This window comes from Molossus molossus, unplaced genomic scaffold (assembly GCF_014108415.1).
Source record: "Molossus molossus isolate mMolMol1 unplaced genomic scaffold, mMolMol1.p scaffold_m16_p_10, whole genome shotgun sequence".
Taxonomy (NCBI): Eukaryota; Metazoa; Chordata; class Mammalia; order Chiroptera; family Molossidae; genus Molossus; species Molossus molossus.
This window is the reverse complement of record NW_023425345.1, coordinates 63,099,094-63,125,636: the sequence shown is the minus strand read 5'-3', so window position 1 is coordinate 63,125,636 and position 26,543 is coordinate 63,099,094. Positions and strand designations below refer to the sequence as shown.

General features: G+C 36.5%; 1 protein-coding gene across 3 annotated transcripts in view; it reads left to right on the top strand.

The window, feature by feature from the left end:
- The first annotated feature begins 217 nt into the window (after positions 1-217).
- Positions 218-26,543, top strand: part of LOC118623858 (RAB3A interacting protein) — a 46,303-nt gene continuing 19,977 nt past the window's right edge. The window contains exons 1-3 of one of the 3 annotated variants that reach the window (XM_036251586.1): positions 218-398; positions 15,882-16,157; positions 16,863-17,121. In XM_036251586.1, the coding sequence (XP_036107479.1) occupies positions 15,907-16,157; positions 16,863-17,121 (510 nt within the window). In that variant the 5' untranslated portion in view covers positions 218-398; positions 15,882-15,906. Of the gene's footprint in view, positions 399-765; positions 977-15,881; positions 16,158-16,862; positions 17,122-26,543 lie in introns of those variants that run through there. The other 2 variants (XM_036251584.1, XM_036251585.1) reach the window with 2 other exon arrangements.

Sequence of the window (26,543 nt, the reverse complement as noted above, 5' to 3'; positions counted from 1 at the left end):
AGGAAAACACTGCTTTGCGCCGGCTCGCTCTCGTTCCCAGGGAAACCGCCCGCAGAGGCACCTGGGGCCCCCGCCCCGGCACCTGCGAAGAGCCGGGCCAGGAGCCAGGGGGCGCGGAAGCGCGTGGGTCCCGCTGGCTCCACGCCGGCCCCGCCCCTGCCCCGCCCCCAGCACCGCCTTCCCTCCGTGGGGCTGGGCCGCCGCCGGCCCCGGCTCCGCTCCCGGCGCAGGCGCAGTTCCGCACTCCCTCGGCGGCTCCCAGCGCACTGCGCCCGCCCCGGCAGAGTGTAGCGGCGTCGGCCGGCCATCCTCCTCTGCGTCTCGCTGGTTCGGGGCGCGCTCTGTGAGGCTCTGCGAGCGTCTCTGAGCGCCGGCAGCGGCCGCCGTGGGTTCGTCAGGTGAGTGTGGCCGCGCGCAGGAGAGGCCCGCGGCGCGGAGCACCGCCCCCCATCGGCACCCGCACGCCCGCCTCCCGCGAGCCGGCCCGAAGGGTGGCCGTGGCAGGTGCAGGTGCGGGTGCGGCGCGCGGGGATCCGGCCCGGCTGCCCCGGCCCAGCGAGCGCGCTCTTTTGCCCCGGCTAGGGGGCTGTGGCACTCCAGGCGGCGCCGGCGCGGCGCTCGGGGCGTCTGGGCACCCCAGGGGCCGCTGGTGGGCATCAGGCGCCGGCGGCTCCTCCCCCGCCCCCACCTCCCCAGGTACAGGCTCGTTACTCATTAACTGCGCGGTCCCGAGCGCCGGAGGCTGGGAGCTCGAAGCCAGGTTACCTGTCGGCGGAGCGCGCGCGGCCGGGAGCCGGGGGCCCGGGGTCGTGGAGGGGGTTCTAAACAGAGTTCCCGCATAAGTCTGGGGCCCCGCGCGGCGCGGGAGCTGGAGCAGGGTGCAGCAGTATGCGTGGACCAGCGCTCTTAGTAAACGACAGGCGAGGCACGGTCCCGAGGCGTAGAGGTCACCCTCGGGAGGTTTCGGCGAAACCTGGTGGGTAAGAACAATCGCCCCGAGTCGCGCGGTAGGAGGCAGCCCGGTCCAGCCTGACTTTTGTTTCGGGGAGTTGAGACGAACTGCACAGTCGTTAATTGTAATTACACTGCTCTTTCCAGTGATGACAACTCGCTCGGGTCGCCGGGAGAAAAGCGAGCTTAATGGATTTTAGAAGTGATGTTAGGTGGGATCCTGCAGCACGTGAAGAGTTACCGGTTGCTATGGGATTTTTTAAAAATCTGTAATGGCTAAAGGGTAAGGTCTTGTAAATTAAGAGCGCTGACTAATACCTGATTCCTAAGAGGCAGACAGTTTGGAGGAAATGCAGCATATTCCGACGCTACCTGTTTCATACTCTTGCGTTTCCCCCTCCAGTTCCTTTCAGTGTAGGGCAAGAGCCAGGTAATTTTGCTGCCGTGGAATGCTTACATAATTGGAGAGGCCGGTAAGAGGATTATAACAGAACTGTTCTATTGTAAATCTTTTGAAAGACCCAATTTCCATTCATTATCCTCATTCTTATTTTGTTGTTCATGCAGTTTTTTTTTTTTTTTTTTTAAAGGTGAATGACAAGTTAAGGAGAAAAGAGATGGAATAGATTTGTAAATCATAGTGAATGTTTTATGTTGTTAAATAATCCACTAGTTTTATGGGGCCTTGTTCTGCTAACATTTGTTATTGCTAGTACTGTGCATCATGTTTGGACATTGTGTCCCAAAAATGGCTTAGGTGATTTAATCTTAAAGCCCTTGTGGAATTTATAGAAATAAATTTAGCAGTTATATACAGTTTTACTACAATAGTGTATTTCTTACTGTTAGAAGAAAAGCCTTTTCTTTTTTCACTATAGTAAAATTATATATTGGTGCATACCTTTTTAAATCAAAGTGGATACATTTAATATAACTCTTCCTTATGTGTTTGAAAAACAACTCATTCCTGGTATTGAAAACTTCTAACTTTTCACCAGGATGGGTATTTGATGTTCAGCTGTTTGTGGGGGTTTGTAAGTAGTGAAGTTTATAATTAGAGCTAGTTGTACTTTTGAATTAATGTAGTTATTCATATTCTTCAATATTTTTTCATCTAACTTTTCCTAAATCTGCCCCCCCCCCAAATCACACATAGATACCCCACAGATAATTTTAAAATGAAAAGTTCTTAGAAATCTAGGTCTTCATCATTTTTTAATATGGCAGACAAAAACTTGTAAGTTATAGTAGTTTTACATGTATTATTGTGGTTAGTCTACCTTAATTTTTCCCATCCTGAGTAGGACTCATTGAACGAATTAGTAAGCTGACCATATGAAAAATGATTACATCTGGTTTTTAAAAAGTTTCAGTTCCATTATTTACTGTGCATATGACCTTGAGTAAATCATTTAACCTCCCTGAGATTTTCTCTATTTGTGAATGGTACAGTATTAGGTTTAACCATATGAATTTGCCAGTAGTCAACTGTTTTTCATATGATTCACCGTAATATGAACTTTGTAGTAGTGGGATGAGTAAATGAGATATTCGAGAATTAAATGAGATACTCCATATAAGATATGGGAGGTGGGGAGAAGAGGTGGGAAGAACAAAAATATAAGCTTGACAGTGTGCCAGTACCTGTTCTTGTTGCTTTAGGTACCTTGACTCTTTATACTTGGGAGTATTCCTGGGATATTGTGGTGGTATCACATTTTACAAGTTAGGAAATTGAGGCCCAGAAAGGTGAAATGACTTGCCTGGGTTTACTTGTCAGAGGTCCTATATATAGCTGAACAATGACAGAGCCAGGATTAAAAACAGTGTGATTGCCCAAAATGCTTGCTTCTTCCATTCCTGTTCTATACCTTCTGTAAAAGAGTTTTGTAACTATAAGGAGGCACAAAGATGAAAGGTGTTTTCATTTGTATTTCTGGTTAAAAAATATCAAGACCCTGACCACATAGCTCAGTTGGTTAGAGTGTCATCTGGATACGCCAAGGTTGTGGGTTTGATCGTCAGGGCACATAAGAAACAAGTGAATGCACAAGTAAGTGGTTCCACAAATGTTTCTCTCTCTCTCTCTCACTCATTCCCTCCCTTTCTTCCTCTCCCTACCCCCCTTCCTCTTTCTTGACCTCAATAAAAAATATATATCCAGCCCTGGCCGGTTTGGCTCAGCGGTTGGAGCGTCAGCCTGCGGTACAGAGAGACCCGGGTTCGGTTCCCGCTAAGGGCACGTACCTCGGTTGCAGTTTGTCCCTGGCCCTGGTTGGTCGTGCGGGTGGCAGCCACTCGATGTGTCCGTTCACATCGATGTTTCTCTCTCTCCCTCCCGCTCTATCTGAACAAAAAATGGAAAAATGTCCTCAGGTGAGGATAAAAAATATATATATATATATATATATATATATCTCCAGGTTTTCTGATGAGGGTGATGCCAGTGCTACTACTACTACTACTATTGAGTCTAGAATTTACCATGAATCAGATTCTGGTCTAAACACTACTAATTTACAACCACAGTGACCTAGGAGTTAGGTAATCCCCAATTTCATCCCATTTTATGGTTGAGAAGATTGAGGAACTGAAAGATGTGGCTTGCTCAAGGTCACAAAGCTAGTTAAGTGACAGGACTAGATTAGAAGTCAGGCAATTTGTCTTTAATGGCCATGCTCTTAACCACTACACTCGACTACTTCCTCATGTGTAGGCTGTAATGCTGAAGAATTGTTTTTAATTAAGCTTTTATGAGATTCTTAATATTAGTGTAGTAAGTAATTCTTCATGTATGACCAGATCTTTTTAAATCAAATACTCACTGAGCATTTCCTCTGTAAGTCACAGTGGGGGTTAAAGGAAAGTATTCATAAGAAGTCTAGAACGTAGGCCATACCTTTTATAAGTTCCTCAAAATTTAGAAGGCACTTTTCACACACACACACACACACACACACACACACACACTGTTGTAATTTAATGAGTGCAAAATAAGACAAAGTAGTAGGATAGTTGAACAGTAGGCAGGAAGGAAGGATGAGCACTGGAGTAGAGATATTTGTGTCTTGGTGGTGAGGGAAAGCTTGGAGGATATTCTGAGGGAGTACACTTTATCAGACTAAGCCTTTGTCCTATATAGTTCTGATTAAGATACAGTTCAACAAAGGCTAGTAAATTGGTTACTAAGTTAGTTACTTAAATATACTTAATATTCTAAAAATAATACTTCTATTTTAGTATTTATTAGTTTTGATATTTACATTGTGTTTATAATGTTAATGACAAGGTCTCTTCTTTTAGTGTATTCATGCTTTTAGGGCCGGGCTAAAGTCATCTTACCCCATTTTATAACTTTTGCATTGGCCCCGGGACCCTGTATTTGGTGATGGATGGTCAGTGGAAGTATGTTAGGGTATACTGAAATTGATCTAGCAGTAGAAATGGAATTGAGTGTTCAGAGTGAGGATTGAGGGGACTACAGGAAGGAAGAGAGGGATACTTACAACTAGCCTTAACTTGCCACCTCTATTTTTTACCTCTGTTTTCCTTTTCCACTTAAAATTAATGAGATAATTTTCTATATAGTCATTGTTAGTAGAAAGTAATTTATCTTAGGACATCGGCCACACAAAACGTAATAGTGATAGGCATAAACTAAGATGACAGATCAGAGGAAAAAGAGGAAAAATTATTGACATAGTTCAAATTTGTGGGATATTTGTTGCTTGTAATTAATAACAAGGTTGTCAATATAAACATAATGAAAGTTGTTGAAGACTTACATATAAGTGTATGAATTGACAGTCTAGTATAAAGAAACTACTCAAGAGTGTGAGAATGCCCTAGAAGCATAAAGGAGCATACAGATGAGAGCTTAGAACCAATTAAATAAGTGGATTATAATTTGATGTATCTAGAGAAAAGGAATAGTGTTGAGTATTTGTTTTGGGCATTTGGTTGACAGATAGGGATTAAATATGGATGAACAACCAAAGGAAGTTTGAAAAAAAAACAAAACACAAGTAAATAATGGATTAATTAACTTCCTGGTAGGAAGAGAATTATGTTTGAACTCAGAGAAATTAAGTGACTTGTCCAAGTTCACACAGCTAGTCAATGACAGAATCTGAACTAGAAGAAACATTTTCTAAAGCCAGTTTGATAAAATGCTCAGATTTCCACAAACTTTGAAAACTCAGTTTCTCAAGTCTTGATACTCTCAAGGTATTCTTTTATCTGTCTTTTTTTTTTTTCTTCCAGGAAAGGTAGTCTGTAATCCCTGTCTTTATTCCGCACTCCTTTGCTAGTCATCCCCTCTGTAAGGACTCTTATTGTTTATTTATTTTAAGTTTCTTTTTCTTTTTCTTTTTTTTTTAGAGAGAGAGGAAGGGAGAGAGTTAGAAACATCAATGTGAGAGAGAAACATCAATCGGCTGCCTCCTGCATGCCCCTGTAACCTGAGCATGTGCCCTGACTGGGAATTGAACGGGGACCTCACTGTCCATGGGACCACACTCAATCCACTGAACCACACTGGCCATGCTGTTTATTTTAATAGATACTTCAGTGCCTGTTGAGTGTTTAGTTGACATATATTCTTGCATATACAAAATAAAGAGGCTTCCACTATTAGAAAGAGAAACTTGTAAAACTATTTTATTTATTTATTTATTTAATTTATTTTTGTTACAGATGTTTCTCCTTTTTCCCTCACTGATTCCCCCCCTCCCCACCCTTTCCTACCTGTCCCCAGCTTTGTTGTCCACGTCCATTGTTCATGCATACATGCATATAAGTTCTGTGGTTTATCTCTCCCCCACCACTGCCTCTTCTGGGGATTGTCAGTCTGTACCCCACTTCCATGTCTCTGGGACTACCCCATTCCTCAGACTGTTATGTTCATTATATTCCACAAATAAGTGAGATCATATGATACTTGTCTTTCTCTGCTTAGGATAATACTGTCCAGGTCCTTCCATGTCGTCTCAAAGGATAAGAGATCTTTCTTACAGCTGCATAGTACTCCATTGTGCATATGTACCACAACTTTTTTATCCATTCGCCTACTGATGGACATTTGGGCTGTTTCCAGATCTTAGCTATTGTAAATAGTGGTGCTCCGAACATGGGGGTATGTAAAACTATTTTTAAAATGTTTCTGTTACAAGGATTTGTAGTTAAATACAATATTAGTAACCCAGTAAGTACCGAGCATTTTCTGAAAACCCTTAATTTAAGAATTTGCAATAATTAACATCTCTAAATATGTCAGATTGTACATATTTGTGGAATTAGTATGTGGAGATGAATTTGTGATCTATATTAATGAAAGGGAAGATTGTATAACTTCATTGACCATCTGACTAATTTTTCCCTTTGGTAATTAATTAAATCCACACTTATAAACATAGAATGCTTCTTAAAATATAAATGTGAATTTTTTTGGTTATAACCCAAATATTAATTTGGAAAATCAACTTTAAAATTAGAATGAAAGTTAATGAGAAAATGATACATAAACACACCCACACCCACCCACTTTTTTGTTTTGTTTTTTGTTTTGCTTTATTTATTTATGTAGTATTAGAATACATCTCAAAGTTTTCTAATTATGGAGAATTTTAAATAGACTCAAGTGTATGAACCTCAGAGTTCCCATCAACTAGCCCCAATAACCATCAATAGTGGTCAGTTCTGCCTCATCTACTTCTCACCTCTTGTATTATGCTGAGCAAATTCCAGGAATTGTATAATTTAATCTGTAAATATTTTAGTATTTCAAAAAGGGAAGAGTAGTTAGCTACAATATTATTATATACTTTTAAAAATTCACACAGTTCCTTAGTATCAAATTATCCACACTTGTTTTTTGAATACACAAAAGTAAGGCCACTCTAATAAGATCAGGTTTCTGTTTACTTTTATGTATATACTAGTTTTTCCCCTAAATCCTATAAAGGGATGAAAAAGTATTTTAAATTCCAGATAGCAGCAAAATAAAGGAGAAAATAAAGATACCAAAGAGAACATAGGGATGAAGAATAGAAAGAACACGAAGTAAACAAATGCTTGTTTCAGTAGCAGTGTATTAGAGAAACTTTAGTTTTCTCTGTCTGAAAGTAAGACAAGGGTTCAGAGATTAAACAGTATTCTTCTGTTTGGCTTGTTCAGTTCTTACGGTTGGTTGGGTGAAGCCTGCCTTAAGAGTTACTCTGCCTTGATCTAACCTTTTTCTGAGTCCTACTCTGCCCTCCCCAATCAGTTTTACCTTTTAAGTGATTCCTCGATGTAGTGGAGTCAGGTGTTGGAATCACACACCAGAGTTTGAATCTTAGCTCTTTTATTTATTGACTAGGTATGATGAAGTTAATAGATCTCTCTGAGCCTCAGTTTCTGTATCTGTAAAATAGAGGTAAGAACCATTTCAAAGGGATGCTGTGAGGAGTAACTAGAATAATGTGTATGTCACACACATGGAATGTAATAATGTATATGTGTGTAATGTCATGTATGTATGTAAATGATGCTATTGTTTGAATGCTTTTCATCTGTATATGTCTCCATTTTTCCATTTGCAGTGTATGACCTTGGCATTAGTTCAGATCTTCATAATCTCTTGCCTAGCCTGTTGCAGTAACTAATCTCTTAACCAATTGCCTCTAGTCTCTTCTCTCTAGTTAAAGTGCTCTGTGCCTTGGGAGTCATTTTTCTGGTGACATTACAGTACAATGCACTTTCTGAAATGTGGATCTGATCATCTCTTCAGGATAAACTCCAAGCAACATTTTCCATGTTAAATGCAACATTTAATGGTCTGTCACATGTGTGCTTCTCCAGCCTGATTTTCTGTCTTTTCTTCCTTTGTTAGTTTTATTAGTGCCAAACCTCATTCCCTGACTGTCCTATCCTATTTCCTTGCCTTGCTCATCTTTTGGACTCCTCTTCAGCATTTCAGATCTAACTTATATTTTACATCTTCCTGAAACATTCTCTTTTCCCTCCCACAGTCCTCAGGGTTATCACTGAGAGGCTGTGTGCCACCTCTTTAGTCTATTTTCATACCTGTATTCTTAGAACTTGGTACCAAGATTTGCCTTGAGGAGCTAAAGCTGGTAATTATCCTTCCATTCCAACTAGAATAAATATAACTGATTAAATGTATTAAATGTACTTTTTATACTGATATGTGTAAATGTGCTTAATATAAATATATATTTTAAATATTGAAGGTTTCTAAGGAAATGAATTGATGGAATTATACATACTTTAATTTATTATGCTCACTATTGAAATGGCAATCTAATTTTTAATGACAAGCTGTTTCTTTCATAATTCATGCTAAATTAAGAAGTCACTTGATAATTTAGAAAAGCATCTGGACCTTCCTCTCTTCCCTCCATTCCCTAACAGTCTGTCAATGAATTGAAAAAGGAAAATAATACATTTATAATCCTTAAACTTTTTTCTTTTGAATTGTCTTGAAATACTTAATTTCTATTATTATAATAAAACCAAAACATATTTCATATATACAACAGCTATATATACATATAGATGCTTACTTTGTTGAGGAATATTCAGAACAATAAACTATTAATTTTAAACCAACAAAACAACCATTATTTTTTGTTCTCCTTGATGATGACATTTGTGCTGATACAGAGTGACAAAAATATTTGGCAAGTATTACTCAGAAAATACCTTAGAGACATTATAATGAGTAGTAACTAATTTAAATTGGTAAGTGTCAAGTATGGTGCCAAGTCCTTCATGTATATTGTCTGACTTAATTCTCATGGCAACCTTATAAGATAGGTGCAGTTTTTATTCCTATTTTGCCGATGAGAAATGTAGACTTAGGCTTCAAGGTCGCATTATTAGTGACTGGTCCAGATAGGATTTGAGCCTGATTCCAGAATATAAGGTTTTTGGTGAGGTAGCAAATACTGATCCGTTTTTTTCAATGAGAAGTCAAACCCTGGACTTCTAACAGAGAGGTATACTCACTATTTCATAATTAGGATTATTGAGTTTAATTCCATCACTAAATTGATGACAATATTTGGGCTCAGAGAAATTTAATGACTTAGCTAAATTTGCATATATAACTTAGAGCTTGGTCAAAACTAGAACCTCTTTCTTCTTCAGGTACTGTTGTTTCTGCTCTGCTGTGATGCAAAGAATTTATTTTCCAATGTGGATTGCTTTAACTGATTTTATTTTATTTTTAAAATATTTGTTTTTTTTTAATTGACTAATTTTAGTAAGTACAGAATAAAAGTTAATTTTCAGATGTTAAATTGATAAGGAAAATTCTAAAAATCACAGGTTTAAAATATTTTCTTTTTTCCTGAAAGTAAACCCTGTGTTCTTCCCCCTATCAAGGTAAATCAAATAAGGGGAATGTGTTTTTTGTGGTGGATTTTGTTTCTTTGGACTACTGATATACAATTTGAGTTTCTTGATTTCATTTATGATGTGTATCTATTTCACCTGTGTCCAGTTTCTTGAGTTGTTTTACAGACACCTTTTGTTTGCAATTGGAAAATAATTTTTATAAAAAGTTATTGGGATTTTTTTAAGGCATTAAATTAGTTAATACATGTGAAATTTTTAGCAAAAGTAACTGACATGTGGTTAACTTTCAGTAAATATTGGCTGTTGCTTTTTCTGTGATAACACTGACTTCTAGAAGGAAATAATACAAAATGCATTTTGGGGATCAGAAATAAAAATTGTTTTAAGCAGCTTTTCCTTATGATTGAAAATCAGCTTTATTACTTGAAATGGATTAATAGTAAAGCCAGCCAAGCTGTGTTGGTAAATCACCCATAAGAATTTAACAGTCAACTTTTTTACATATTGGTAGTGATCCTTGACAAGTTTAGTTTATGAATTGGGGTAATCTCCAATTGCAATTAGATTTTTTTGAATTATTCATTACTTAATGCAAAGAGTACCACTTAAAAATAGCAATTTATGTTACTCATATAAGAATTGAATATAAAATCTTAAAGCTTCATATATTTTAAACAGCAAAAGATTTTCAAACCAGTGTGATTGTTAGCTCTCTACCAGCTAAATTACATTTTGTGAAAATTTCACATGCTTAAAAAAAAGGACTAAATCTTAAAATAATCTCCTTTTCAGAAGTGACTTGAATTTAAACTCTGTTTAAATGTATCCTCCCAGAATGAAAACATTGTAGGTAGAGGCACCATTCAGAGGTACTGTTCTAAATGCTATATGCATTTTCTCTTGTAATTCTTATCTAAGGCAACCATTCCAGATGAGTGAACCTAGGCCCAAACTGGCTCAGTAATTTTTCAGAAGCAGGATTCAAACCTGCTTCTTGTTCAGGCTTATCTCTTATGTTCAAAGCCTGTGCTCTAATTTATGGCATATTTGTATTTTCTATAAATGCTTTGCTGCACACCTTAGACATGCCTGGAAAGCCTTCCGAATGCTTTGTCTTCATCATTACCTACTTTTACTTTGGGTCTTGTCTTCTGCTTTAGTGTTTCTGGAAGTCCTTTCCATCTGATTTATTTGCTCCTTCTGTGTGGTCTCTTGGTATTTGTGCATCTTCTGTGGTATTTATCACCATGGATCATTTTCTTGACTTGTCAGCCCCTCCTCCTATATTGACACTGTTTGGAAGCAGACGATTTCTTATTGTCTTTCCCTAGAGCCAGGCATATAATAGACCCTAAATAAATACTTGTTGAAAGAATAGTTGAAATGTTATGTTATATAGTTAGAGAAAGTAGAGTTGTTGTTGCAGGGGTGATGGATTTTAATTCAGCATAAGGAGAAGCATTTTTCCTCAAATGGTCTAACAGTGGAATGGCAAAACAATTCTAGTGGTTGGTGGTGTGTCGTGGTGGGTAAGAGGTTGCACTCTGGAGTCTGGACAGTCATAGGTTTTAATCCTGGCTACCTTAAGCTGTAGTTTCCAGAGCTATAATGTACTGGAACTATACCTGACATTTAGTAAGTGCTTAATAAATATTAGCTGCTCTTTGGGAGAAACAGCCCTGTAATCCTGTGTGATTGGGACTAGTAGTTGACTGGCTCAGCTCCCCATTCCCTCCATCTCCTAAATTATTTTGAAACAAATGCAAGTAATTTTATTTAATCTATAAATACTTCAGTGTGTATCTCTAAAATATAAGGAGTTTTTACATAACTATGATACCATTATTATCCCTAAAATTGACAGTAATTTATAATAAATTAGTAATATCCAGTATTTAGGTTTCCTTGTCTCATGTTTGTGTTTATATTTTGTTTATACAAATAAGAATTCAAACAAGGTCCACACATTGTATTTAGTTGTATTTATTCAGTCTCTTTTTAAATCTAAAATTCCTTTTACTTCTTTTTTTCTAGTTTATTTATTGAAAAAACCAGCTGGTTTGTCAAATAGTTTCCCAAAGTCTAGATTTTGCTGTTTTCATCCCTATGATACTTAGTACGTTCCTCTGTCCTCTGTATTCCTATGAACTGATGAAGACTTAGACACTTGATTGGATTGGGGTCCCTTTTTTCCCCCCCTTGAGGGCAAGAATGCTTCATGGATGGTAGGGGTGTTAATTTTCTGTTTCATCTCATAATCCTTATAATGTTTGATTTTTTTCCCTTTTTGTGATAAAGATGTCATTCAAGTGCTGTCACTCTGATCCATCAATTATGAAGTTCCCCAGATAGATTTTCACCTTAGGGTTTTATTTGCTCTTGATAATTATTACCTAGACTCATTATTTCATTGGGATTGCAAAGTTATATTTATTAAGTGGAATTCTTTTCAAAGGAATAACTTTTTCTCATAAACTGTTTAGTTCGTGATGTACAGGAAAGTCAAGATAAATATTTGATTCTTTTCTTTATTTTACCGGTTTTCAAAATAACAACTGTTTCTATAGTTCTGATCAAAGGGGACCAGTGAGATTTTTTGTTTTATTTTTAGTATCATTGTGAACTCATAAATTTAAAAATATTTTTGTTTCATTTCATTACAGATATTATCGTTTTTGATGTTCATGTTGTCCCCTTTTTGGTTAGTGGGAGTCCTTTTGGTGCCTCTCCAGTAGTCTTTGATAGCTTTCTTGCTTCCTTGTTTCTTTGTATAACAAGATGTTCCAAGGTCCTTCTGTACATTACTGCCCTGGGCCTGGAATCAGGCATTTCTCCAGGGAGTCCTTGTTCTTCTTTTTCTTTTTTTGGTAGGAAATGGTATTACTCTGGGTACATACAAGATGTACTCATTCATTGCTCCTGAGTTGGGTACTATTGCTGCACCTTTTCAGTGCATAAAGTTAGGAAATAATTTTTTAATAGAATTTTTTTCCTGATATTTCTGATTAAAATTTTGGACTTCAGAGTTTTAACTTCTTTAATTTTATGTTTGTGTCTCTTTCATATGCCAAAAACCTTAGTTCTGAATGGCATTAATATAATAATTTATTTGCTTAATATTATATATAATAGTTTCAGAATAGCAATATCAGCATCACTACTAATAGGATTACTGAAAATAGTTTATGATTTTTTATTTCCTTTTGTCCTTAGAATATATCCCATAAGGGATATACAGTTTTTTACTGTTTTAAAGTCATTTGCTATAGCTTTTTTCTATGTGGTTAAGCTACCATCTCTCTTTTTTTAAAATTAATTAATTATTCATTTTTATCCTCACCTGAAGACATTTTTCCATTTTTTGTTCAGATAGCGTGGGAGGGAGAGAGAGGAAGAGAGAGAGAGAAACATCGACGTGAAAGGGACACATCGAGTGGTTCCCTCCCACACGACCCAACCAGGGCCAGGGACAAACTGCAACTGAGGTACGTGCCCTTAGGGGGAACCCAACCCTGGTCTCTCTGTACCGCAGGCCGACACTCTAACCGCTGAGCCAAACTGGCCAGGGCAAGTTTCCATCTCAATACACAGCTAGGTTCATTTACTTTTAGGGATTTTTTTTTTAATTTAATTTTGTTTGATTATTTACATAGTTTCAAGCTCAAATTCAAATCTACAAGATCAGTTTGGAAAAGTCTAGCTTTCATGCCTGTCCCCTTTTCCTGCTTTCTACTTCTTCCTATAAGTAGTGATTGTTACTAGTTTTGGTTTATCCTTCCATTTTGAAAATATAAGTATATATACATATAAATACATATATATGTTACAGGGGTGGGCAAAAGTAGGTTTATAGTTGTAAGTACGTGAAAGTTTATTCTTGCATTATTATTTATTATTTGTATTACAATTGTAAACCTACTTTTGCCCGCTCCTGTATATATAAATAAGTAAATTTGTATTTTCTCCTTTCCTGGATAAAAGGTAGCTTACTATACAGTTACTTATTTTGTGTTTTAACTTGTCAGTATAGCCTCAAGGTTACTTCATAGCAGTATGTAGATATTACTCGCTTTTTCACAGCTGTATAGTGCTTCTTTAGGAGGATGTACATTAGTTCATTCAGTTAGTCTTGCTATTACAAGACTGCAGTCAGTTTTTTGCTAATACTGCTAGCCTTATGCATGTATCTTTTCTATTTTGCCAGTTTATCTTTGGGATAAAGCCCTAAAAGTGGACATGCTAGGTCATAGATGTAATTAACATGTCATATTGCTAGATGATAAGTTTTCCTCCATAGCATTTATGCCATTTTGCTTTTCCAGAAATGCAGATGCTTTCACATTCTGTGATTCAGTGACTCTTTAAGATGTAGTGAATAAATTAGAACTATGTGGGATAAAAGAAAGTATCATAAGTAGTTACTGATAAAACATCAAAGTTTGATAAAAACCCTATTTACTACCTTAAAGTGAATTCACTGGTAAACTGTATTCCAATGAAAATGAATATTCAGCATTAGATATTTGCTTGGTGTATATTTGTGTGTGTGTATAATGAATAAGGAATGAAAAATATTCTCTTGGATGAAAAAATAAATTATAATTGAGTATTTAACACTTTAAATTCCTTGTTAATATGGTCTTTCATTTGGCATAGTGAGTATTTTGGGTGAAAAAAAAGGACTAAGTTCATTTTGAGGACTGAAATTACTATTTGCTATGATAAAGAAAACATTAATTGAATTTGAAATTTGGCATTTGTAGATGTAGTAATTACAGTTTTGATTGCCTATATATATTTGAAGGTCTGTGACATGTAATCTGTAATTTTGAGACACTGTAAATATTTAGTCAACTCTCTTCTTTCCTAACTTCATGGCAGCCTTTGTTATTCTTCACTTGACTTATTTATTTTTGGTATGTGACCCTAGCGGGAACGGAACCCAGGACTCTGGTCCACAGGCCGATGCTCCAACCACTGAGCCAAACCGGCCATGACTTGACTTATTTAAAAAAAAATAATTTTTCTTTATGGATTTTAGAGAGAGAGGCAGGGAGAGGGAGATAGAAACATCAATGAGAGAGGACATTGATTGGCTACCTCCTGCATGCCCCCTACTGGGGATTGAACCCACAACCTGGGCATGTGCCCTGACTGGGAATTGAATCAGTGACCTCTTGGTGCATGGGTCAGCGCTCAGCCACTGAGTCACACCAGCTGGGCTACTTTGGCTTATTTTTAACACTTGTTATTAAGAGTATGAGAGAGCAAACATTTTCAGCTTAATGAATGAATTTTTGTAATATTTAATGAAGAGATTTAGGGCTACATTGGTGCTTGTGTTTGGTAGTTTTGGTCTGGGAAGGTATTACGATTATCCAAGTACTATTGTAGGAAGGAAAAGATTGGAAAGAGTTGGGTTCAGATAATAGAAGACCTTGGGTATCAAGCTAATGAGTTCGGACTTTATTCTGTAGACAGTGGGATCAGTGAAGGATTTGTAAGACTTCCTTTAGATTCTTCAAGTGGAAACTTAAGTGGTATGCTTTTTAGTTTTCATGTGACCTCTGTGATGTAATGAGTAGTCATGGGAAATACGTCTTGCTTATGGAGAAACTGAAGCATACATGTTATTGTTAGTGGCTGACTGTGATAACAGATGTTTATTGAGGCCATACTGTGTGCCAGATACATAGCACACTGCTAAGTATTTTATGTGGATCGTCTCCCTTAATCCTCATAGCAAGCTGGAGAAGGGAGGAAATATTGTTATCCTCATTTTCACCTCATCAGAGGAGAAATTTAAGGCTTATAGAAATGTAATACATTATCTTGGATTGGATCCTAGGCCTGTAAAGGACATTATTGGGACAATCAGTGAAATTTTGTTGGAGCCTGTTGATTAGATGGTAATGTTGATCAACTTTAACTTCCTAATTTTGATAATGGTTTTGTGGTTAGAGAGGAGATTGTCCTTGTACTTAGGATATATACACTGACATATTAAGGGATAATGGGCATCATGTCTGAAACAGGTTCTTAAATGGTTATAAAATGTTAACAGTTTCATAATCTTTGTGAAAGGTATATAATAGTTCTACAGCTCATATGTAATTTGGAAATTATTTCAAATTAAAAGAAAAAATACTGACTCATCCAAAGTCACATAACCATATGAAGCAGAACAGAACAAATAGTTGAAATTAGGTCTCATTCTAAATATATGTATTTTACTGCCTTTTCTGTTTATTCTCACCATTGTCACATGATAGCAAAGTTAAAAATATCAAGCAAATTTTTATTTATTTCTCATTGTTACTTATGACTCACTTTAACAGTATTAGCTATCACTCTTAAGTTTATTCCAAATCAGATTGTTTGCCTTTTGTAGTATTTATATTCTGAGGTTACTTAATAATGTTAAATGATTGTATTTTTTTCTTTGCTACTTCTTTTATTGTAAGTTTATACTTTATAATGGACTGTTAAACACATTTTATAGTTATACATCACAATTTAATTTTAAATGGAACTATCTCAGAATAATTACCTGCTTTTTGTTTTAATAGGTTATCTTATGATGAGGCTTTTACTATGGCTAATGACCCCTTGGAAGGCTTCCATGAAGTAAACCTTGCTTCACCTACTTCTCCGGACCTCCTTGTCGTGTATGAATCGGGAGCTCAAGAGCCGACTACCTCACCAGGTGTCATCTACCGACCTCTCCCTTCATCGTTATGCTCTGCCCCCATCCAGGCTAATGCCTTAGATGTTTCTGACCTTCCTACACAACCCGTATATTCATCCCCCAGACGTTTAAATTGTGCGGAAATATCTAGTATCAGGTAGGAGATTGTTAAGAAGCTGATTTTGGAATATCATATTAAACAAATAGACAGTTTGCTTGGTTACCTTATTTTAAGTTTTAGTGTTTTAGAAAATTTAAATCCTTTAAGTGCAACAGTAGGGGTCAGCAAACTTTTTATGTAAAGGGCCAGATCGTAAGTATTTTAGGCTTTGTGTGCTATACGCTTTCAACTGCAACTATTCAGCTCTGCTGTTAAAATGCAAAAGTGGCCATAAACAGTATGTAAATGAATAAGCTGCAGTAAGACTTTATATTTGGACACCAAGTTTTGAATTTCATATAATTTTCTTGTGCCACAAAATACTATTTTTATTTATTTCAACCATTTGAACATGTAAAAATAATATTTGGCTTGTGTGCCTTATGAAAACAGGCGGCAGGCTGGATTTAGCCTGTTTAATTTGCTGAGCCCTGTTCTAGAGTAGCACTGTCCAGTAGAACTTTCTGTGATGATGAAAATATTTGATTTCTGTGCTAATATGATAGCCATTAGTCACATGTGGCTCTGAAGGACTTAGAATATTTTAGCTTTGATCAAGGACATATTTAATACTAATTAAATATAGTGGTTACTAAATTAGACAGACCTGTGTGTTTATGACCTGAGTGCTCCTAGACCTGTGTTTATTTATGCCAGTTGTAGTTAAGGATATGCTGATGTTTTCTGAACTTTCCTTTCCAGCATCCATGTTACAGACCCAACACCTTGTTCTACCTCTGAAGTAACAGCTGGATTAACTAAATTAACTACAAGAAAGGACAACTGTAGTGCAGAGAGGGAGTTTTTGCAGGGTGCTACTATAACAGAAGCTTGTGACGGCAGTGATGATATTTTCGGGTTGAGTACTGATAGTCTTTCCCGTTTACGAAGTCCATCTGTTTTGGAAGTCAGAGAGAAGGGCTATGAAAGATTAAAAGAAGAACTTGCAAAAGCTCAGAGGGTAAGCGAAAAGATATTATTCTTCCATACATTGTATTCAAAATTAACATGTTTCCATGGAGTGGGGTAACGCAAGTGAAATCCTTAAGGTTCTACACTTGTCCTCACGTGTGCACAGCCTCACTCCTATTGGGCAGCACTTAGGAGTCTGTGAATTTGTGTGAAATTGGCAGAGTAGTCAAGACAGTCATCTAAGAGTACTAGCTGGAAAAATAAGATTCTTAGACTCTTTTTATGTCTTCTACATTGCCTGCTCCCTGTTTTGCATTATCTGTAATGCAAATTTGGTGGGTTATGTTCCATGTGTCAAATTTTCCCTTCTTATATGTGGTTGACTTTATGGTCATTTACTTGAAGGCATTCAGTCCAAGTCATTTTGCTTTGAGGAATTGTTCTAGTAATATTACCTTCATCTTGTACCTGGGTTTGAATATTTTCTCTGTCTTACCTTGGAGAAATTTCTTTTCTTGGTAATTTGTTCTATTTTCCACTTGGTTGTCTTTAAAATGTCTGTTATTTATTCTCAAACTTGTAGCCATATCTTATTCTTTTTCTGAGACTAAATTTCAGAGGGAAATTTATAGCACTAACTTTTCATAATTAGAAAAAAGGAAAAGAGAGAAAGTCTCTAATCAGTGATACAAGCTCTCACTTTAAGAATGTAGAGAAAAATAGCCCTGGCCAGTTTAGCTCAATGGTTAGAGCATCAGCTCAGACCAAACAGTAGAGGGTTTGATTCTGGTCAAGGGCACGCACTTCGATTGTGGTTCAGTCCCCAGTCCTGGTCAGGGTTGTGCAGGAGGCAACCAATCTGTGTGTCTCTCTCACATGGATGTTTCTCTCTCTTTCTCTCTCTTCACCCCTTCTCTCCCCCCCTCCCTCTTTCCCTCTCTTCCTCACACCCTTCCTCCCACTCATAGTGAAAAATAAATGGGAAAATATCCTCAGGTGAGGATTTCAATAAATGAATGAATGAATGAATGAATGAATAAATAAATAAATAAATAGAGTGTAGAGAAAAATAGCAAAGCCAGAGTAAGCAGAAGTAAGGAAATAATAAAAAGTAAAAAAAAAAAAAAAATCAATGAAATTGACAGCAGAAAAACTAGAGAAAAGTGAATGAAACAAAGTGCTTTTTTTTTTTTTTTGATAAAAAAATTTACCAACCTCTAGCAAGATTGACAAAAAATGACAGAAGACTTAGATTATATTCAATAACAGCAATAAGATGGCATATCACTATAGACCCTGCAGACATCAAAATTACAATAAAAGCATAATATGAATAATTCTATATAAATTTGACATCGGGTGAAATGGACCAATGCACATTTGGATACTTGAGAAGATAGGACATTCTATACATGTGATTTCCAGAATATTATGACCTTTCAAAAACATATTATTTCCACCCTGTCCCTACTAGACTTGTCTGTCAAGAGCATAATGTTGATTTTTGTATCTCCAGCACCTGGCATAATATGGTGCAATGCTTGGTATATATGTTTCTTTATAAATTCTTTATTCAATGGCTATGGTTAAATAGCCATGAAGATATGTTAAAACATTTGGTTAAATATATTTTATCAGAAAGAAAAATCAGTAGCCTTTTAAATCTTTCCCAGAGAGAGGGGCATGTTGAGATACTATATTTGGCTTCTGCCTTCTGGCTCAGACTCTATTGTCTTAATACACTGTATTAAGTGAAATTACAGTTTATACAGAGGTAAACTATGGGGCATATATGTTCATCTTTGAGAATATATTGTAGTTACTAATTAGATTGCTAATTTCTTAGCTCAAGTTGGTAATTTCTTTTGAAATCTTTTAGAGGTACTATTGAGGTAATTGAAATAATAATGACGTGAATATATGTGAATGGTGCATTTTATTATAAAGAGTACAAGATAGTACTAATACTTAACTTTACTGAATTATGGCAATTTTTGGATCACAGTTAAGTCAATGGCCATTCTTTTTATTCTGAATATTCTTTTAAGAGAGGCCTGATAGTTATCATTTTTTCCATCCTTTTACTTCTAACCTATTTTTATCTTCTCATTTAAAGTGGGGTTCTCGTCTTGCCTTTTTAGCCTTTCTAATAATCTCTGCCTTTTAGTGGGTGTGTTTAGACCGTTTACATTCAGATGATATTGATATGGTTTGGTTTAAATCCATTATCTTACTATTTTTCTTTTTGTCCCATCTGTTCACTACCATCCCTCTCCCTTTTTCCTCCTTTAATGCCTTCTTTTGGGTTAATTCCATATTTTTTATGATTTTATCTTGTCTCCTTTGGCTTATTAACTTTATATGTTGTGCTAATTTAGTGATTGTTTAGAGTTTATAGTATACATTTTTAACTTATTGCAGTCTACTTTCTATATATATATATTTTTTTATCCTCACCTGAGGATATTTTTCCATTTTTTGTACAGATAGAGTGGGAGGGAGAGAGAGGAAGGGAGAGAGAGAGAGAAACATTGATGTGAAGGGACACATCGAGTGGCTGCCACCCGCACGACCAACCAGGGCCGGGGACAAACTGCAACCGAAGTACGTGCCCTTAGCGGGAACCGAACCCGGGTCTCTCCGGACCGCAGGCCGACGCTCTAACCGCTGAGCCAAACTGGCCAGGGCTGCAGTCTACTTTCTAATAATATTATACAACCTCACATATAGTATAAGGTCCTTAAAAAATGTACTTCTGTTTTTCCCTTTCCAGCCTTTGTGCTATGATTGTCATACATTTTACGTTTGTTTGTTTTTTAATTCTCACCTGAGGGTATTTTTTCCATTTATCTTTAGACAGAGTGGGAGGAAAGAGGAGAGAGAGACACACATCAACGTGAGAAGGACACATTGACTGATTGCCTCCTGCACGACCCTGACCAGGGCCAGGGATGAACCAAAACCCAGGCTTGTGCCCTTGACCAGAATCAAACTCGTGACTCATTGGTCCATGGGCCAATGCTGTAACCTCTGAGCCAAACCAGCCAGGGCCGTTTATTTTTTAAACTCCACAGTGCACTGTTATTATTTTTTTATTAAACAGTTGATTATTTTTAAAAGGATTTAAATAAGAAAGAATCTTTTATATTTACTCATGCAGCTATGATTTCCAGTGTTCTTCATTCCTTCATGCAGATGCAGATTTCCATTTTATACCATTTTCTTTCTACTTGAGGGACATCATTTAACAATTTTGCTGTGTGTTTGTTGGTGATAAATTATTTTTAGCTATTGTATATCTAAATAGGTCTTTTTTTCACCTTTATTTTATTAAAGATATTTTTACTCGATAAAGAATTTTAGATTGATAGTCTTTTATTTATTTTTTCCTTATTGATTTAAGAGAGAGAGGAAGGGAGAGGGAGAGAGAGAGAAACATCCATGAGAGAGAACAGTGATTGGCTGTCCCCTGCATGCCGCCCACTGGGGATTTGGTCCACAACCTGGGCATGTGCCCTGACCAGGAATTGAACTGGCGACCTCTTGGTGCATGAGCCACACCTGCCAGGCGATAGTCTTTTCTTTTAGTACATTAAAGAATATAGCTCCAATATCTTCTGGCTCACATTATTTCTCAAAGAAGTCAGCGGTCAGCCTTAACTTTGTTCCTGTGCATGAAATGAAAGATTATTTTTATCACTGGCTATAAGAAATTTGATTATAGTGTACTTTGGTATAGTTTTCTTTAGGTGTCTTGTGCTTGGGACTTGTTGAACTTCTTGAATCCATAGGTTAATTTTCATAGAATTTGGGAAATTTTAGCTATTATTTCTTCAAAATCTCTCTCCTCACCTTGGGGCTCCTTTTACATCAGTGGTTCTCAACCTGTGGGTCGTGACCCCTTTGGGGGTCGAACGACCCTTTCAGAGGGGTCGCCTAAGACCATCGGAAAACACATATTTCCGATGGTCTTGGGAACCGAGACACCGCTCGTCTATCCGTCTCCAGGTCTGCCCACATGCAGACACACCCACATACAACATGAGGAACTGTATTAAAGGGTTGTGGCATTAGGAAGGTTGAGAACCACTGTTTTACATGAACATTGGACTGCTTAAACTTGTCCCACACCGAACTGGCACTATTCATTTTTTTAGAAATCTTTTTTTCCTCTGTGTTTCGTTATGGATAATTTCTATTGCTATCTTCAATGTAATTATTTTCTTCTGCAATATGTACTCTGCTAATCTTATACAGTGTATTTTTAATCTCGGACACTGTAGTTTTGTCTCTGAAAGTTTGATTTGGATCTTTATATTTTCTTTGCTTCATTTAACATGTTCAATCTTTCCTCCAGGTCCTTAAACATATGAAATTCAGTTTAATAACTATTTTAATCCTTTGTCTAATAATAATTCTCCTTCGGTGATAAGCTGGGACAAATCATAGGGCTCTTTTCATTTTTTGCCATATCTGGAGGATTACTGTTTTGTTGCCTGATGTCCACTGCCTCAAAAATTGTTTCATATACTTTTTCCAATATTTTAGTTGTGTCAGGCAGGGTGGTGAATAGGATCCCTGTTACTCTATCTTGGTTGAGAATGAAAGTTCTGTTTTTTATTCTACTCCAACATAGAGACATACACTTGCACATGTGCTCCATTAATTTTGAGCTTCATGAGGATAAGGATTACATGTGTTTTTGCTCATGATTCTATCTTGAGCAGACACTGGGTTTTCAGTATATTTTGTTGATTAACTGAATATGTACATGTGTATGCAGTTACACTGTTGTATGAATAGACACACATACATACATAATATGTTAGGAACATGCTAACTGCTTGTAAGCAATCCCTAAATTTTAATGACTTAACCTAATAGAAGTTTATTTATATTCTTTTAACACTTCAAAGTAGATGCTCTTAGTTGATAGGCAGTTCCTTGTGAATGAAATAATTTACAGATTTGTGTTTCTTCTGTCTTGGATCTTTGTAGTCTTTTAGTTTTATTTTTATCTGTACCTAATGGGATGAAGGGAAAAGAAAGCTTGGAGAAGGCACACCTGCTTCTAAAAAGCTTTGACTTACAAGTGGTAAACATAACTGTTATTCCTTTGGTGTGAAGTTTCATGCTGATAGTTAAATGTATGGTGGGCTGGTAAATGTAGTTCCTGGCTGGGCAACCACTTCCCAGCAATAAGTCCATACTGTGTGTAGGGGGAGCACTCATGTGATCATTGACTTTCAGGTACAGGGAAGCCGGAGATGGCGATGTAGCCCTTCACCTGTTTGGCTTCCCATAGCTCATTGCTGAAGAACGGTTTTTTTGGTTGGAATTCTGAGGCAGAAGGTGGACTTTAGTGTATATTTATTAAAATGTAGCTTCTCAGATTCTGCTGAAACAAAATTACTGTGTGAAGGCTTTCACTAAATTCTCGTGTTGATTCTTATATTTCTGAAAGTGTGAGGCCTACTGGGTATTAGGAGTCACTTTAATCTTTTTAATGATTCTTCTCTAAAAGAGAATAACTTGGAAAATGAAATTCAAGTTGCAACCACAGAAAGGCATTCAAAAACATGTACCTGAAACACGTCCATGTTCAAAATGGCCCTACTAACTGTAGGATGTTTGTAAACATTTACTATGTTTTTTATAAAGAAATATTATTTGAGTAACCAAAGTACTCATAGCATTATATGAGACCCTATAGAGGGCAAAAATAATTTTTTTTAACTCTGTCCTTAAGGTGTTTCTTATTGGGGAGAAAAGACATGTATGTATACATGGTAATGTTTCCCTGAATTTGAGTTGCACGGTTTTTCCCATGTTAATATCTCTGAAATCAGTATGAGTTTTAAAATTGCTCTCGGCTAGGCAGGTGTCATCAACTACTTGTGCATGAACCTGGTCATTGCTGTTCATGTGTGATTAATTGACTTGAATTATGTGAGTTGGGTGCTGTATTTCTTGGACTTAATTACTGGGTTAAAAATCTTCAAAATCACTATGATATGACATTGATACAGAAAGAAAGGTACAAAATAAAAGAATTGACATATAATAAAAAATATGTCTTGATCAGTTTAAAAGAGTTCTTCCTATAAGTGTAAAATGAAAATTCTAAGCAAAAAAGAAGCACTGTATCATAGGTTCATTGACAGTATTTTTATTTTTTGATGTATAAAATGTTATCTTAAAAAATGTCTTAAAAATATGTCAAGAGTCCTGACACTGTGTTTTAAATATCTCTGAAATGTTTTTTCTCTGGCATTACCACTCTAAATCTGTATTTCTTGCCTAAAATACTGCAGTGATCAGCTGTTTTCCTTGTCTCCAGTGTTTTTTTTTTTTTAACCCAGCTACACTGTCCAAGTTATTTTGAATTGCAAATCTGATTGTCACCATGCTGCTTAAAATCTGTCAGTGAGTTACCCACTGCCTTTGAGAATTTCTCCTTGTCTGTAAAGTCTCAATTTCTTAACCATGGCTTTTCAGGACTGGCCATACACCTAACTTTCTGGATTTATCTGCTTGTGGCATCCACTCCTCCCCATCTTTAGCTACTATAAAAATTACTGTTTTATTCTTTCCCTTACTTTTTGCAAACTCTTTTTTTCTATTATGTACATATCACCGCTGTAGCCCTTATCACATTGCCTTGTGAATTTGTTTAAAGATTTGCTACCCTTACTAGGTGATGACTGTGAAACCATGGACTGGGTCTCACTTCTTTTCTGTGTGTCCAGTGCCTAGGTAAATGCCTGGTGCTGACAGAAAAATTAGCAGCCAGTTAAGACAAAATTCTTATGTGTTGAAGGAATAAATTTTGAAAATTATATTACAATAATGAAAAGTACAAATTAAATTTTAAAAATATATTCAAATGAGATACAAATTTGACTTCATATAGGTAGATTAAGTTGGACCTTGAATCATAAAAAGAAGGTAGTCAATACGGCCGGTATGGCTCAGTGGTTGAGCATCAACCCATGCACCAAGAGGTTGCCAGTTCGATTCCCAGTCAGGGCACGTGCCCAGATTGTGGGCCAAATCCACAGTGGGGGACATGCAGGAAGCTCATCGATGTTTCTCTCTCTCTCTCTCCCTCTCTCTCTAAAATCAATAAAGAAACAAATAAGTGTAAAGAAAAAAAGAAGGTTGTCAGACATTTACAGGGAAATGGTTAGCCCAGCTGGATGGGATCAGTTTGGGTAATGAAACAAGAATGAATCAGACCAATTTAACTCTAGCTTTCCTGTATGGGTCAAGGGAGATAACTCTGAAAAGGGAAATTGAGCACATGTAAAAGTTCTTTAGTATTGGGGTAAGGTTTATGCCCTTTCGTAGACTGTAGGGAGCGGTTCAAGAATTTTGCTTTCATGCGTGACTTATGTATTGCTCTTATCGATTGGAAGCTTCTCAAGGGGTAGTATCTTACTTGGTTTTCTATCCTGAAGGATTACCATAGTGCCTACCTAGTAGGAAATGTTGAATGAATTCACCTAGTTTTCCTATATACTTAGAAAATAGTGAAATTTTTGAATTTGAAACAACCTGGTATTAAATTTATGCATTTATAGATTTATAAATAAACTCTGGGAAAATTGACACCTTTATGGTATCTTTCTATCCAACAATGTGGTATATCCTTTTTTCTGTATGTTTAGGTCTACTTCTGTATTGGGGAGTATTTTAAAGTTTTCATTCTGCATGTAGTCTTTAGCATTATGAAGTTTCCTTTGTCTTCAATGATTTTGCCCTGTATTCTACCTAGTCTGTTGTCAAGATTGACACCCCTATTTTATTTTTATTTGTATTATGTATTTTTAGTATACTTCTGCATATCCTTTTATTTTTAACCTGTCTGAATCACTTTGTTTTAGATATGTCTCTTGTATAGAGTTTAGAGATGAATTTTGCTTTTTAAGGCAATCCAAAAATCATTTTCTTTTAATAGGTTAGTTATTATGCCCATTTGCATTTATTGGTAAACATGCTACATTTGGGCATGTTTCTGTTACATGGCTTCCAAGTGTCTGTTGTCTTTTCACTGTGTGCTCCATTTTTTTATATGTGTGACCTCCTCCTCCTTTTTTCCTTTTTGGTATTTTGGAAGGGTTGATTTCCATTCTAGTTGTTACCTTTAATTGAAGATATAAGTATCTTTTCGCCCTTGTTCAGCTGTTGCCTTTGTTCCTTACCATGAGAAATACTAAAATTATTTAGTTACTGTTTCTTTTTTTATCTTGTATAATTAAATTGTACTTAAAATATTATCTTAATGTTCATCTCTATGGTGTTAAATATGTTTAGGTTTATACTAATTAATTTGTGAGCCTCAAAGGATGTGTATCTCTTTACTCCCAGTTAATATTTAAGATGTTTGTGAATTTAGTTTCATTTTTTTCCTATGTTTTTTGTTTGTGTGTATTATTTTTACATTCCTGAAGCTTATAACATTTACATAACTGTTTTGTCAGTTTTATTCCCATTAAAAAAATAAACTTTATTTTTTTAGAGCAGTTTTAAGTTCACAGAAAAATTGAGAGAGAAGTACAGAATTCCCCTAAAGCCCCTGTCCCAACATATGTATAGCCTCCAAGCCTTGGTTGGCTTGGCTCAGTGGTTAGTGTTGGCCTGAGGACCGAAGAGTTGTGGTTTCGATTCCCAGTCAAGGGCACGTACCTGGGTTGCAGGTTTGATCCTTGGCCCCTATCGGGGTCATAAGGGAGGCAACCAATCGATATGTTTGTCTTACATCCATGTTTCTCTTTCTCCGCCCCCCCCCCCCCCCATAAAAATCAATGGAAATATATCCTTGGGTGAGGATATAAATAAATAAATAAATAAATAAATAAATAAATAAATAAATAAATAAAACAATAGAATAGAATAGAATAATGTTTAGTTTTGTAAAATACTGCTGAACTGTCTTCCAGAGTGGCTATACCATTTTGCATTCCCATCAGCAATGAATGAGAGTTCCTGTTATTCCTCGTCCTTGCCATTATTTAGCATTATCTGTGTTCTGTTTTTTGGCCATTCTAGTAAGTATCTGGTGGTACTTGTTTTAATTAGCATTTTCCTGATTTCATATAATATAAAACAACTTTTCATATGCTTATTTGCCCTCTGTGTATCTTTTTTGGTGAGGTGTCTGTTCAGGTCTTTTGCCCATTTGGTAACCAAGTCGTTCATTTACTTTCTGTTGAGTTTTAAGAATTATTTGTATATTTTTGATAACCATCCTTTATCAGACTTGTTTTTTGCAGATATATTCTCCCAATCTGTAGCTTGTGTTCTCATTCTCCTGATGTTCCCATCTTTTAGTTGTAATTCTATAATTAAATATATTTGCTTCTCATTCCAGTCTTTAGTGTTAAATCTTCAGTTTTTTTTTCTTGATTATCTGAAACTCATTCTCCACTCGATAACTCAGGCATGCTTTGGGAGAGATATTCTCTAAAG